The 16,163-nt window shown below is 43.1% G+C and overlaps 1 protein-coding gene across 1 annotated transcript; it reads right to left on the bottom strand.

The window, feature by feature from the left end:
* Positions 1-3,307: 3,307 nt before the first annotated feature.
* On the bottom strand, positions 3,308-14,060 carry PCARE (photoreceptor cilium actin regulator). The gene is made up of 2 exons (XM_005242401.3): positions 10,015-14,060; positions 3,308-5,959 (listed from the first exon to the last, which is right to left on the bottom strand). The coding sequence occupies exons 1-2, from the start codon at positions 13,785-13,787 to the stop codon at positions 5,827-5,829; spliced, it is 3,906 nt and encodes a 1,301-aa protein (XP_005242458.2). The 5' UTR covers positions 13,788-14,060; the 3' UTR covers positions 3,308-5,826.
* Between the last annotated feature and the right edge of the window lie 2,103 nt (positions 14,061-16,163).

Genomic DNA, 16,163 nt, shown 5'->3' with positions numbered 1-16,163 from the left:
AACATTTTTTAGTCTTCAAACTTACTATGTTAATAAACTATGTTAATAAACAAACTATTACTATGTTAATAAACAAACATGGATGATGCATGGTCCTCCTGACAATGCTTCGGAGTACTGGGGAGTGCTTGGCTTACAAAACTAAATTTAGATATAGCTTGGGTCCTGGCTCAGTTTTATGCAAATTTAGGAGGAAAAGAAAATTTGAGATGGAAAACTTGAGATAATTGGATCCACTGGGCCCTGGGCTAGCTTTCTGTTTACCTTCCAGCAGGACTGGCTTGTCATTGGCAAAGGGGTGGGTAGGAGGTGGTCAGCCCCAGCGCTGTTGCTTTGTACTTCTGGAGCACATCAGTCTCCTGGGAAGCATAATCCGAAAGGAGAAGCTCACACGAGCCCCAGTCTCCTTTTGGCTGCAAGGAGTCTATATTAAATCTCTTAAAGTTATTGCCACACTGTTTATTTAAAAGAAATGCCTTTCTATTTTTGCTGGTTTGTAAACAACCTCTGAAGAGCTACAAGTTTTGTCATGTGTCAGGCTGCAGAGCCATTGGGCAGCCAAGGGAACTGGGAACACACCGAGCATCCAAATACCTGCTGTGCTTCTACTGCTGTGGTGTTTCCAGTGGCTTTATTTCTGTGGAAAAGCTTCATCTAGCTATTTGGCTGGGAATGGGAAATTGTTGACTTGCTTGGGCTAGCAGAGCCCAGAGATGTACGTGCTTTCTCCCTCTCTTGGTTATTGGTAGGATAAATAGTTCTGATACACTGAGTTTTCCAACATAGAAGAATGTAGGATTGTATTTTGTTCTAATTGTCCAAGGTGGTTTCTAGATTTTTTTTCTTTATCTTGCACCTTAGAGATACCCTGTTACCAGCTGTTGTTTAACATGCTATGTGGACTGATACGAAATTTGTCTAAGACTCAGAATTATGGAACTGCTTCCCAGGAGTCCCGTGTCTTAGTAGCTGCTCAACTGCAGACCACTGTGTGACACAAGGGCATCCCTGATGCTCCCTGTTCCCTGGCTTATTCACGTGAAACACTGTGCTGTGGAAACCTACTTGTATGCCAGGTCTCATGATAATTAATGCATGTATGTATATGCATGTGTTTCTCTGAAATACAAAGATCAAAGGATATTCATGGATATCAGGTTATTGATAAAACCCTCAATATTCAAAAAAGTCCAGAAAGATGTGTTGACTTGTGCCCTGATTGTCCACGATAACTGTATTGACAAGCAAAGAGGCACAAAGCTTCAAAGTGGAGGAAAACATTTAAGAAATAACAAATTAAAGCCATTGTATTGTACGACAGGTTTAATTTTCAGTTTGGATGCAAGACATATTAAACGAATATTAGTTATAAGAGAGGATAAGGCTGCAAGACTGAAATTGCCCCATTAGGTTGACTTCTTAGAGTCACATTTAAAAGCCAAGCAGCTACCGAATTTGTTGGTTTAGGTTTTACCTGTTGAGTCATCTCAGCCTTGCTACATATCTCTGTGTGTCTCCTGGAATGCTGGAAGGTTTGTTCAGAGCTTTACAGTTACTGCTGTGGGGAGGGACAGCTCTTTGTTAGCTTCCTTGGGCTTCAGCTTTGGTTCGTTCATATACTGAAGACCCAGTGGTTCAGTAGTAGTAATAATAAATGAAGGGCAGCCTATAACATCGAAAGCTTTTTGTTTAATTGCTATACGAGTCATCTATGCCTCAAGGAAAACTTTATTAAAGCAGGAGGGATTCATATGGAGTAAGATAGGCTTATCACCCCTTTCTCCTTCAGAATAACCTTGATAAAGGGTGTACTCTATATATCTAACTTCAGAAATCCTCATGGGGTTACTTAATGTGATCACGGAGTTGTATATTAGTAAAGAAAGAGAAAATAATGATGATGAGAGGTAAGAGGCCAGATTTTGAAGTTCAGAATGTCAGTAAAGTGGAGAGCAACTAGGGGCAGTGAGGGCTGTAGATAATTTCACGCTAGCAGTGGTGGAACAGGACAAATGCAGGGCAGGCATATGTGAGATGAATGGAAATGGGATCAGAGGGATAACATGGTCCTGGGTCTTGATCACCTTGTCCTGCTGAGTATTTACTATCTGTATCTGCACATCTTTTTTCAACGTTAATATTTTCATTATTTTTCCAAAAAGGGCAGTCGGGCAGTGGGCAAGAAATGCAGACTTGGGATCTTTGCCCCCAGTTTTCAGATGATCCAACATACATGATCCAAAATGCATGAACATTTACCTTTACCTCAGGACAACATGGAAATGAGCTCCTAATCCATGCTGCAAGTGTTATGAAACCATCAGGGTCTTGCCCAGGAAGATCAAAATCTCAGTTTGAGGTTCATACCTGCAACATGCATCTCTACATGCTGTAATGACAATGGAACTGAGTATTTCTGATGTGGAAGGATTAATGATTTGCTAATCTAGCAGGATATCTGTTCAGGAGACGTTGATTCTGAAATGCTTATAATTACCAATGATTATGAAATGCCTTGGATGTTAAGAGGTGTGGCAGTGCAAACCCTGTAATAAGCTGGTTTTATTGAGAACTTACACAGCCTTCTCAACCATACTGCTAATTTCTGAGCTGGTTCTTGGAGTCAAATTAAGCAACTGGAGTGTATGCAGTCCTTTGATGTTCTAGTTGTCTTCAGATGCTGAGGGTATGAAATGACAAGTCCCTGAAAGGTCTGAGGTTTGAGCAGTGTCACTGGAAGCAAGGGGCAGCTGCCAGTTTGTTAAAGGTCTGCAGGTAAAGTGCAGCATGGAGCTGTTAGCTGCTGCTTTTGCTGCTATGGAGCTCTGGCTTGAAAACTGATACTGCTTCGCTCTGTCCTCGGCCCCTCTGCCATGAGACTCCACTGCAGCGGGTGCACTGTGATACTAACTCTTGGGACAAACCCCCTGCCCCATGCTCAAGTTAGCTGTGGTTGTACTGGGAACCTCTACTGAACTGAGTACCAAACTGCCAGGTCACTGAAGCTTAGAGCAGGGCTGGGGGGGGGAGCACAGCTGCCCTGTGCTCTGCTCTGTCAGTGCCCAGGCTGCATCTTGTAGCCTAAAAAAAAAAGGTGTACTTGCTTAATGGAAATGCAACCTCAGTTAATTGATTTACCAGTAAAACACAAGACAAGCTTGTGCTGGGGTGGGGAAGAATGAAGCAAACGGACTTTTTATAGCACAGGGCACTAGTTAGTGCACCAAGAAGGAATCAATAGCGTAACATTGGGCTGAGGTTTAAGCTGGTTGTATACAGAATGCAAGAGGGATCAAATTCATACTCTGCATATAAAACCTGTGATTTATTTACATGAATAAAAAATAAATCTTAAAGTTGAGTACAGTCTTATAAAACAGTTGTATTAATGAAAGTGGAAGTTTTATCCAAAAAACTTGTTAAAAAAAAAAGTGGTGAGCCAAACTATAATTTCCCGCATACTATAGTTAATCTCATGCTTGCAATACAAATTGAAGGTAGACACCTTATTTGCAAGAGTCCTGTACATTAACTGTACCAAAGAGAATGTTAGCTATATGTAGTCATGAGTCCACATTACAAACTTGTAGTCACTCCTGGAGACGCTCTGTTTCTTGAATACAAGGCTCAGTTTGCTGCAGCATCAGAGTCCTTCAGCAGCTGCAGGTGGGGTTGTGTTTGCAATGAGGTTCCTGATGACCAGGGCCTTAGTCAAAGCAGGGAGAGATGCTGTGGCAGGGTGCCAGCTCGTGTTCCACATCTTCAGGGGAGTCTGGTTTTTGAGGAAAGATGCTTTGGCTGACTCCATGTCCAGCTAACACACATGTGAGTAGGCTTCCATCTTGATTGCTGAGTGTTGTTCCACGTGCTACTGTAGCTCTTGCACCACAGAGTTTGGTGCTTGGGGGATATAAATAAATGCTTTCTCTTATCACTCATCATGGGTGCTGGGAATTTCAGCATGAAACCATAAAGAGATAAAAGGATTGTAGTAGCTGAGCAGAAGCTGTCCTCCCACTCTTACGTTTTCATCTTCAAAGCTACATTAAGGCACACAAAGTGCAGGTTTTCTGCTGCCAGATTTCTGGTTTGTTTCCGTTCTGGGTGGTTACTGCCAGCAGAACAGACAAACCCAAAACACATGCAGAAATGTATTTGTATTTTTATGCAGTAGGGAGAGAACTACACTTCTGATGAGGGGGAAGATGGCCTGCAGAGTTTGCCCTGCTGATGATCTTTGCAGTATCTCCCTGGTGATTTTCCAACTTGATAGGGGACGGTGCATCTGCCTGTGTGGTTACAAGGTGGCTCTGTTGACATCTCCTGGCTGCTCACTGTGGCTATGGCTGCTTTGCCACCTCAAGCTCACGAACCCCTGACAGTCCACAGCATCTATTCACTGAGTTTCTTTATATATTCTTTATATTCAAACCCACCTTAAACTTAACAATTAAGGTTTCCTTGTGTCTGTGGTGTAAAATGGCACAGAATTTATTGAAGGATGGTTGTGATTAAGGCACTAGGCTAAATCTCAGGAGTTCAGTATCCAAAGGCGTCCCTTGTACAGCATAAAATGAGCCTTAGTTCCCATGTCATGAAGGTGGGGAGGAAGGGTCAAAAACTCTGTGTGAAGGTGAAGTGCCCAGATACCACCACTGTGAAAACTGTAGGAAAAATTAAAACTGTTCCTATCAAAATAGGACTACAAATAGTTTGCTTGTTTTTTTCCTGGATCTTGTTCTGTGCTGAAGTTGTATGTGAAAACACATAAAATCAAATTAATTAAAATTGCATTAATTAGAAGTTGCATCTCAATTGTGATGATAAATTAGTTAGATGAGCAAGATCCAGTAAATTCTCAAGCTGTATTCCAGTGGGTGCTGTAAAAGCCTAGGATTAATTGACTGTAAATAACTCATGTTTTTGTTACAAGAATCTGTCTAGAATTTTCAGTGAAATTACAATAAATCCCCTCAAACTGCATATATCAGAAAAAATATAAACAGGATTCTCTATGGTAACATTCTCTTCTTTTAAAAAAAAAAAAATACATGTCCTTAGGTGCTTCAGGATTTACAATGTTGTTTGATTGGGCTATTACAAAACTACTCTAATCAGGATTAAGCCTTGTACCCTGGAAGCTAGAGGTGATGAGATTATGTGATAATCAAAGGTGATTTAGAAGATCAAAGCCTTTCTGAGGGAGTAAGATCCCTAATTTTATTCCTTTAAAAGGGGTTATTTTGTTTTAATTTGTGTTTGACCTTATTCCCTCTCTGATTGAGAGGGAATTTATTGATAAATACCTAGTGTAAAGATGTGGCTTTGCTGAAGCCATTGATGTTTTTCCAATAAAACTCAATTAATTCAGGATTTTACCTCCCCCCCTGGAAATGTCACAGCAGCCACTTTTTACATAACTGAAACTGTGATGCCTCCTGAATGAATAACATGTCAAATAGTGATAATTTCTGATAGTTTTTGAACTCCTCTATCTAAACAGGGAAACAAAGGACTTGGATACAGGTCCTGTCTTTTCAAACCAATTTGCCTCGGACATGCCCAGTTCCAAAGCATTTCTTTTGCTCAGTGTAGATCTTTGAGTTAAACCATGAAATGCAGTCCGAAGGAGAAACAGCTGGGTACCGCTCTGCTGATATTTTGTTAGCTTTTTGGGGCCAGTCTGTGTTTTCAGATGCAATCCTGTTGTGTTGTTTCCTTGCGAGAAAAACACAAAGCCACCTTTTGGAGGCCTGGGAAAGGTGCTTCCTCCCTCCAGGGCCTCTGGCCTTGCTCATGCCTCTGCCTTCGTGGGTGCTTCTGCTGTTACTCCCTCTGCAGCCCCTGGCCCACGACGTAGAGTTCGGGGTGGGAAGCGGATCTGTTGGACTCCTTGATTTCAGGAACACAAGGGCTGTTGTTCCAAGTGTCGCTTGCTTTTCTAGGGCTCTCCTCCCAGCTGCAGAAGTAAAGATGCTTAAGTCAAAGGGCTAATGAATCATGACTTTTTAAACCAGCACTGATTAGACCACATTAACCCATGAAGCTCGAACCCATGCTGCACGATACTATTGTCATTCCCTGTCTCCTCCTCTCTACATGCTCTTTATATGTGCCATCCGGATTTTATTCTTGTGATGCAAATGCACTGTACTGTCCCTCCCAAAACTCTCCTGGGAAGCAAGGAAACATTTTGTATATTTAACAGGGGATCAGTGTGAATCTGGGTTCACTCAGATCTGTTCCTATCTGCAAGTGAAAAGTCTCGTTCCAGACTCCGCTGGAGGAAAGGCCTTACCTCCGTTAGACCTCTGCTTAAGGTGGTTACAGTGGTGTCTCGGTATGCCAGCATGATGGTGGGGGGGGGGTATTCTGGTGGGATCAGTCTGCCATACAGGAGGACTGTGACACAGAATGTGTAAATGATGTTCCTGAGGTCACGCTGGCAGTCTCCAGGGTCACAGGGACTTTATGATTCAAGACTGATTATAGCAGAGGAACTAGTCAGGAATATCTCACGCCATGAGCTTTTGTGCTGAAATCTGCCCTGTGTTGCTGTAACTAATTCAAGTGGTTTAAGCTCGACATGGGGAAATATCCCAGAGTTATCTGGCAATTATTACTGTATTTTAAAGGACATAAACTGCTAAACTGAATTAGCTTTCGACTACAGGCAAGCTGTTATGCTCCTATTCTGACTGCTAGGACTTCAATGATTTGAACTGCTGAATGAAGAGGTTCATGATGCATGACCAGTCATGAAACTAATCCAGATACAAATATCCCTTAGTTGCAGGAGGTCTCACTTGGGCAACTTGCTTTGGGCGTGATTCAGTCAACCTAATCTATTCTCAAGCCCTCCTTGAACAGGCAATAGTGTTTAATCTTCTCTCTCTGCTCTACCTTGGGAGATTAGCAGTCGCAATGAAATATTATTTTGTTTAACTGCATGCACAGAAATCCTATTACAGATTAACAGGATTTCTATGAGCAGAGCAATTATACACGTTAGGTCTGATAAGATGTCAATAACTGCTGATTGCTATCAAATGACCAAACCTAGAAACCAGCAAAGTTAGCTCAGTCTGTTGATCCACAGGCTGTCCAAGTGAGAACCAGTTGTACTGACTTGAGCACCGAAACCTGAAACGGAGGCTCTTGTCCAGGTACCCTAAGCCTAAATGCAAAAGCTTTAGCTCCAGTTAGGGCTAATGATGTTTTGAGTCCTGATACTCCTTACAGCATGGGATGGGCAGGAGGCATGCTTGGGAAACAAATGCCTTTCGCTTTCTAGGGGAGCAGTGAGTGTGCAGGAGACACGCAGATCTGCGCACAGCACTGACATTTAATGCCCGGCAGTGCTAGCTAGCAAAATGAGTCTGCCTTTTTTTTTTTTTTTTTTTGCTTCTGCTAAAATGGGGTGGGTGGGAGAGGGAACTCAGCTGCCCGATGAGGAACATGCTGCTTGTATAAGCTCCTGCTGTATTATCTTTAGCAATCTGCTTCTCAGCAAATGGATGTTTTAATTGGGCATGGAAAAAGTAGGGGGATATATCCCAGAGTTTGGGAGCGTGAAAGAAACTGGCTTAACTCATTGATTTTCAACATGTTTTACCTACGAAAGAGTGATGCTATTGCAAGTTTGACTCTTCCCCCTTCCTCCTGTGATTAGTGCTTGAAGCTGCTAATAACACACAAGGCCCCTCCCCCCGGACCAAAACAAAGGCATTGTTACATTTGGAGAGCAGAAGTAGAGTGAGGGAAGGAATGAAGGAAAGGAGACTGACAGCTGGGTGGAATAGCTTTTGAATTGAGACCAGATGCAAACATGGCCAGAACAAGGAGATTTAGGTAATACAACATCTGGTTTATGGAGACATTTGAAATTTTGTTCTGTCAGCTGAATGAATTGCAAAGCTGCTTCGTGAACTTGAAGGACAAAGATGGATCAGAACATGGTGGTTTATCTGTTATGACATCTGTTATAAAAGCAGGGGTCAGCATCTGTGCACAGGGATGTGGTGCTCACAGCTGTGGCAACCACTCTGGTTCTCAGTGGGAGGAGATGACCAGCAGTGATGCGAGGGGCTCTCAGAGATTTTGGCACATGCCGATTCCTAAAATGGTCCTTCCCTGCCCACTGACACATTTGCTGTGGTATTTGTATTCAGTGCAAGGTCTGTAAAAGTTTACTGCAGGCAGCTTATGTTAAGTGTAAGAAAACACACAGTAGCGTACCGCATCTTAAATCGGTGCATGCAGTAACTAATGGGCTACGTTTCTCTTTTGCTTACATTGATATAAATTTGGGCTAACTCAGTAGGACTACTTTTGATGTCCGTTGGTATAAATGGTAAGCTGAATTTGGCTCAGGATATATTTTGTCTTTCCAAAATACTGTATATCATAACAGTGAGATATATAATTTTTTTCATGAAAGGGATGATTTTATTTACAGTGGGTTTTTTATATTACTCACTATGCTCTGACAGACTACAACAGAAAGATAATACACCCCATTGAAGCATAAATTAATTAACAATTTATAATAGACTGTTGTTAAAATTGATCCATAAAACTGCCAGGGATTTTGTCTTGCAAGGTTTGACATAAAGCTTATTTTGAAAACATTTAGTTTTGCTAGCAGGCACTGGGGTAGACAAAGCTGACTTTGCACAGTACGTAACAGAAAACCCAGCAACAATGTACAGGACCTTTAGGAAATGCAAAACTGTTTGTACTTCCCAGTGTTTTCTGCATGTTTTGTTCAGCACGTTCCTCTACTGCCAGTGTGGAAAACTTGGTCCTTATTCTGTCCTTGGTGGGGGAATGCCTGGACAAGCACGTCCATCCCTGTACTCCAGCACACTGAGTGCTGGTGCACTTACAAGGGCAATTTTATGTCCTGTTAGGGTTGGTCTTGCAACCCCTACTCATGGGTATGATTCTTGTGATTTCTGTAGCTGTTCTGTAGCAAGAGCACAAACACTCCTCACGTGAGGAAAGGTTACCTGACGAGGGCTTTAATCCTCTTGCGTAGCTTAGAGTTTAATGGACTTAAACATCCTAAGATGCTAAGAAACTAGAATAACAACACGTGGTACTCCCAGGCTGTTACACTGATCTTTGAGCATTCCCAAATACTCATTTCTGTTTCCTGGCTGGTTTTGCGCTTTATTGTTTCTAAATGGTAGAGAAAATGTAAAGCTAAGCCCAGATTTTTTAAAAATGGCCACCAGTGGTTGCAAACATTGCCATGTGTTGATGCTTCAATTTCTTTAAAATGATTTTTTCAGAGCAAGAATCTGCACTGCCGTGGGAGTTTTTTCCGCTTTCAAAATGGGGCTTGGGCTGTGGACTCATCAGACTTGAAATCAGCACCTAGATCTGAAAGCCTACACAAGAAGCTCAACATTTTGAGCTATAATTACATCCATACAGAACCTTGCCTACACATTATCTGTCCATCATTCTTGTCAGATGATTTGAAACATTATAATACCGATTTCAGCTGAACAGTTTACTGGCTTAGAGGCTGATGTTAGGAACGATACCCTTCCTCTTGGTCCAAGCCTACCTTCTCATGGTTGTTTAAAGATATTTATAACTTGAGGGTTACTTCAGAGCTGTTAAGAACTGAACATGGATGGCCTTAGCCCCCACACAAATAGAGTTCTGTGCCATGAAACCAACACTGAATTTTCCCTGGGGTGCCTGTCACAGCGGATGTGTAAGTGTAAGGCTTGAGCAAGCCATGGAAAGTTAACTCTTCCCTTTATTCAGGCTAGTAGTCCACTGAAGTTTGGGGCAGGACAATAGAATATTTCAGTTGGAAGGGACCTACACCGATCTAGTCCAAGTATCATGTTATCTTTGCCCAGCCATCTGTTCTGCACAAGAACAGGGCACCTTTCAGGGAAATCTCTTAACGACATTAAATTCCCACCAGGAGTTTAGAAAGCCAACGCAGTGCTTTACTTCTGCTTTCTTGGTCTGAAGTGGAAAGTTTCTTACCTTGCTTGGTGAAGCGCGGGTTCGCTGCCAGTCATTACGGGAGCTGGGAGACGAAACTGGACCCCTGGTCGTCGGTCAGAGAAACTTCTCCTCACGAATGGCTGAGGATTGGCAGCACTCAGGGAGAGCTTTCTGGTCCGGTCTTGAGGTTGCTGGAAAAACAGACTGCTCTTTTGGGAAAGTGGTGAAGCTTCAGGCTGGCTGGCCACCTCTGCAGTGGGTTTGGTGGGTACCGCTGGAGGTCTGGCTTCAAATAAGGAAGAGGTGGCTGGGCAGAATATTGAATGGACATTGCTGGTCCTCTTGGAGGAGGAGAGCTGGTGCTCGTCCCCAGCCTCCAGCCCAGCTCTCAGCCCCTTGTAGGAGCAGGATGGGGAGGCTGGTGGGGAGGGGGCAGTGGGGAATGGAGGGGGGCTGGCATCTTGACGGTAGGCTGGGGAGCCCAGCAACCGGCGTGGTGTTGGCGAGCTTTGCTTGTGCCCCATGGGAGGGCTGAGTGGATTTCGCTGAGGTGGTGGAGAGGGCAGCTTCTTCTGTGAGGGTGGGCTGGGCACCCTGGGGCTAGACGGGGGACTGGGTTTCCTCTGCATGGTGGGTGAGCTCGTTTGTGGGCTGCTAAAAGCCTGCAGAGAGTGTCTGTTGTGTGTTGGGGGGTTGAAAAGCCGCTTCTCAGTTAGTGGAGAGGAAGGAGGAGTTCTTGTTGGGGAGACCCTCCTGGCAAACACTGAGCCTTTTTTGTTTCTCCTGAGCGAATCGGCAGAACCGTGCTTCTGGTATTGCACTGAAGTTGGAGGTGAATTGGGCTCTTTGCTCTCTGAGCTGTTGCTGTGTGGGATTGAAACCCCACTGGGATTTTGAAGAGGAATAATTTTATGGGTTTGCTTGTACAAATCCTCAGCCTCTTTTCTCTGGGTTGCCAGTATCTCCTCCGGGCTAGGGACATGCACGTTGGTAGGGTTCAGCTCCCGAGGGTACCTCTGCAGTTTCTCATCCCCTGCTCCAGTATTTCTTACACCTTTATTAGAAATGACACTGGGGCCGCTGATATTTTTACTTGGCAACAAGTCAATGGACTGAAGGGAGGCTTTCATTTTTGGGGAAACTTGTGATCTCTTAGTAGCACGAAATTCTGTTTTGGGAGGCTTTTTGGCATCTTCTGAAGAGTTTCCCTCTATTCTTGCAGTTTCTTCACACTCAGAAAAGTCTAAAGAAGTGTCCGTTAACATTTCAGGTGGTGGTGGTGGCAGGTTCTCAATGTCTTCATCAGTCTCTTCTTTTGTGTCTTTCTTGCTTAATTCTGCAGCTGGTGCAGGAGGAAAGGCATGTGGAAAGCTAGAAGAAACTCCACTGGTGTTTGAAGGGTTTGTGTCTTCTACTGGTGAAATACGATGCTTAAGATTTAAAGGTGCCAGGCCTCCCTGAAAGGGAATGGTGGGTGGGATGACTGGAAGCCCAATTTTTCTGATGCACTTTATTGGTCCTAAAGATCCTGAAGGTGAGGCTTTTACAAGACCATCAGCAGGACTGAATGTTTCAATAAGCTTTTTGACAGACTGTCGGGAGACACAGCTGCTGCCATTGAGCATTTGTGCTCCAGGAGGCTCCTTTTCTTTTCCTCCTGATGTCTCCTGGGTGGGCTTAGTAGCTCTTAAAGGTTTCCTGCCCTTTTTTTCATCCAGTTGATGGGCAGGGTTTTGATCAACCATGAACGAAGGGACTTTATCCTGGTTAGGCAGGATGCTGAAATTTTTTGAGAGGCACGCCTTCAGTTTGCTAGAGGACCTAGATGTAAATTGCTCATCCTGCAAATAAGGTGCTGTTCTTGATTTCCAAGGTTCCACATTGTTATCTGTATCCTTTCCATAAAACATTTCCAGCCTCTTGCTGAGCTCTTTTTGAGTTCTCTGAAGCTCTAGGAGGGTCGGGTCCTCTGCCTGGCTTCTGAGAGACTCCTCTGACCTGGACCGTTGTTGTTTCCTGAAGGTTTTCTGGCTGCCCGTTGCTGTACTGGGCCTTGTTGCCAGGACCTCTTTTCCGCTCTCATCCTCTATCCATTCTTTACGCCTGGATTTAGCTGGGACGAACTTGATTTTTTCACTGATGGCATCTTTCATCTTCATAATAATTTCCTCTGTCTCTGTGTTCTCCGTCCTCTTGATGGACTGCCTCTGTGTGTTATCAGTGACTGTAGGCAAAGACAGGGACCTCCTTGGCAGAGCATCCTTCCCCATTTCTGACAAACTTGTATTGTCGTCATCTTCCTCCAGGGTGCTCTCTTCATCGTCGTCAACATCATCATCAGAAGGAAAATCTGTTGATTCACAGATTTTGAAATGTTCACCTTTCTGAGTAGAGTCAGAGTGGAAGGAGTTATGGAAATGACTTTTGCTCAAGCTTGCATATTGGTGTATGGTAGAAATGCCTTCTGGTACTCCACCCTGACCAGAAGTCCCTTCCCTACTCCGCACAGGTGAATAAAATATATCTTTAAAATGTCTTTCAAGTGCACAGTCATGGGATGCAGCTGTGCCTGGTGACACTTTCCCATCACGCATGTGCTCCGCTTTTCTGGTGTGCTCCTGGGACAGATGTCCATGCCCACAGGAATCGCAGCTTGCTTGTCCTCCGTGCTGGCTGAGAGCACTGAACTCTTTGAGGGACTCATTGTCCACGCCAATGCCACTGTCCTCAGAATACAGAGTCCTGTCATCACCATGGGACTGAGAGGATCCCACTGTTGAGGCTTCGAGCAGCCTTACTGTCCGTAGCAGGTGCTCATCGAAGCACTGCTTTGCTTTCAGTTTTCCTTCCAAGTTACTTGCAGCAGACCGCAGGTAGCTGCATGTCTCCTGCAGGGCATCTGAGGTGAGGGAGGCCAGCGTCCCGCTCAGCAACTGCATTTTATTGACCGTGTACTGCAGTAGTTGTTGCAGAAGATCAGGGTGCTCCTTCAAATCACCTTTTTCTGCTGGCCATGCCAGATTCCCACCTACATCTTTGAGAAGATTTTCCCCATCATTAGCAATTTCTTCCAAGAGCTGGTTGATTTCATCGAAGCGAAGCACGAGAAAGCTTACCATCTGCTGTAGGAAGAGCTGAGTTTGGGTAGCCTCGGTGGCCATGTGAATTATAGTTTCATACTTGGAGAGGTTGGGATTTAAGTAGGCATATGCACTCTGATGAGCCTTAACCAGCAGTTCTGGGAAATCTACTTTTTTCTCTGTCTCGCACAGGGCCAAAATGGACTTTTCTTTAATTTTGCTAGGTCGATGTTGCTTTGCCAGCTTATGGGGTTTTTGCTTCTTTCCTTTCTTTGGGATTTGCTTTGCATTGCTTTCATTCTTGTCATCCCAAATGAAAGCGGATGCTTCTGATTCACAAGAGCTTTGCTTTCTGATCTGTATGGCCTCAGTGATGTGTTTTTGAGACTCAATCAGTTCAGACATAACGATTTCAGCATCTGTGGCTGTCCTCTCAATTCTCTTGTCTTCCCTGGAAATCTGGGGATCTGAATGAGCCTGGGAAGATAACTGAAAATTATCACTCTTGTCCTGTTCTGATAGTTTGTCCTCCTTTTCTCGCAGATAGTCATTCCCCTGGATCCCATATTGGTGGAATTCATCAGTATTGTAGCAAGATGAACCTTTAACTAGCAGAGGAATTCCTTTATCTCCTGGATCAATACGCAAAATACTTCTGGGTTTATTCAAAGCCTTAAGACCACTTCTTGCAATAGTATTAGCAATCTCACTGTGAGAAGGTGTGCAGCCCATCCTTTCTCTTTGGCTTTATTTTTTATTAAAAATCCAGATGAACTAGGGAAAACACAGCAAAGAATCAAACTCACTGTTTCATCCCGAACTGCAGACCGGCCTGTTTCTCATAAGTTTTCCATCATGATTCCAGTTTTGTCATCAGTTTTCATTGTTGTTTGCCTTGAAATCTCACGTGCTTACTGCCTAGGAGCTGCTCTTGAAGTTGTGCACTGTTCCACTGTACATTCCAACTCGGGTTTTTTGTCTTTGATTCAAAAAAGGGAGTGTGAACGCTCTGCTGGGTTTAGAGCTAATGGATTAAGGACTTATGTGCCTCACTTCTGTCTTGACAGATGTCCACTACAAATAAGATTTTAAGCTCATTAGGGTAAGCAGGCACCAGCCAGTCAGCACCCGTGTTGTATTTATAAAGGCAGATTTTTTTCTGCACTATATTGGGAAGCAAAAGAACTTGGTACCTGTCCCTCCTTTTTTCCCTTGTTGCAAAAAAATAGCATACAGTTGAACTCAGAGATTGAAAGGGGGAGACTGCATTTGGAAGATGAAACTGTTTGAACAGGTGCATAAATTCCATTAGATTCTCCTTAACCAAGAGAAATGTGACCTTGACCAAGTACATACCCACTGAAGAGTACAAGACACAAAATAAAATGGGTTAGAGATGTCTGTTAGGCTTCTGCCTTGAGGATCTTCAAAATTTTCCCCTACTTGCCCATCACAATCCATTTACTTTTTTCTTCTCAGACTTCCAAAAAAGATTTTGAAAGTATTTTTTTCTCTTCTAGGTAGCTTCCCAACCTGAACATCCAAACTGCACAACAACAATATTTGTAGAATAAGTTTTGTGTATGTTGTTAAGATGGTGTCTGCATCTAGTGGATCTAAACTGTAAAATTTCAGATTAAAACCAAATTAAATGAAAACTCATTTTTTCCTTCCTCTGAGTGTCTTGGGATGAAGTTTGAAGTCACGAAAGTGACTTGCTTATCTTTATTTCTTTTACATTGGCCAGGGCTTAGTTCTCTTAACTGCGAGACTTTATGGGTTAAAACTCTTAAGAAAAAAGGTAACAAATCTAAAATATATAGAGAAATTTTTTTAAAAAATACCCAAACTGTTCATTGGATAACTTCTGAAGTCAGAACAGAATAATACACTCTGAAAGAGAAATTGCAGAAGCCGAAGTAGGAGTTGAATGAAGCAGAAGATATTTATCTTTTCCAAGTATTTGTTTATAAAGGGCAGTATGTGGGTGAGGGTGATAATAGCAATCAACCATGATTTCCCTCTTCATTACTCAGACTGGCCTAAATAGATTAATCTTTTAATTTCCAGATGCAGCTTTTCTAGTGAAGGTGGCCGCTTCTCAGTGTCGCAAAGGCTGCCGATAACAGTGGCCAACTCCACCACTGGCTGGAAGCCTACTGCTTCTTTCTAGCAATGTGATTTCAAACTGCATCGTCATGGGTATTTCCTCTGATTCCCCAAAATCTTTGCATGCTTCCAAGCCTATAAAACATTCTCAGAGTTTAAAGAACTGCTTACATGATTCGTTCCTTGGTGCTGGACTGCAATAGCTGAATATCTTTGCATGGGAAGTTGTTAATTCTCTGTAGCCTTTTTGTTCAAATCTCTTTTTCTGTTCCACAGGGGGAGTAAGATGGCCTTGCTTTGCATGGGACAAGGCATGACAGTGATTGTCAGGAAAATTTTTAAAACTCACTGTGCTTTCTCTAAAGTAATTCTTTTGGAACACATTAATTGTACCTAATATACATGATGGCATAGTCATTTTCCTCAGTGCTTTTCTGGAAAGCATCAGGTAATTACTCCTTGGCTCTGCTTCTTGCAAGTCATGTAGCTCACGCTGTAGCTGCTCCTGTGTCTCACCACGGTGTGCATTCCCTTTTAGGCATGTATCTTATGTGTTTGAAGTGGAGAAATGGAGCAGATTTGGGCAGCTGCTTCATCCTAGTGATCCTAATGGTCAAGATGCAGCCCTCCACAATAAATCAAGGAAAACACACAGAAGCCAGCCTTAGTGCCCTTCCTCTGTTTGCAGTGGGAGTTGAGAGACACCTTTTTGTTGTCACCTAATATTTGTGCTATAAAGTCTCTTGTGACTTTGGTTCAAAAAGCAGCTCCAACAGTTCCGTTGTTTGCACTGGGAATTTTGACAATCAGCTCTATGTGAGTTGATCATTGTATTTGGGAAGTTTTCTTCACTTTTTCCTTTGATTTTATAGTCATGTCACTTTTGTTTTGTCTAATTGTTTTTCTCACCATGCATTAACATCTTACAGGAAATACATGCGTAGTTTAAAAAATGCTAAATCGTGGTTTATGATTATTTATTATGTAGTCATTTATTAT

The sequence above is a fragment of the Falco peregrinus genome, chromosome 11 (genome assembly GCF_023634155.1).
Source record: "Falco peregrinus isolate bFalPer1 chromosome 11, bFalPer1.pri, whole genome shotgun sequence".
NCBI lineage: Eukaryota > Metazoa > Chordata > Aves > Falconiformes > Falconidae > Falco > Falco peregrinus.
This window is presented reverse-complemented; position numbering and strand designations above follow the sequence as displayed.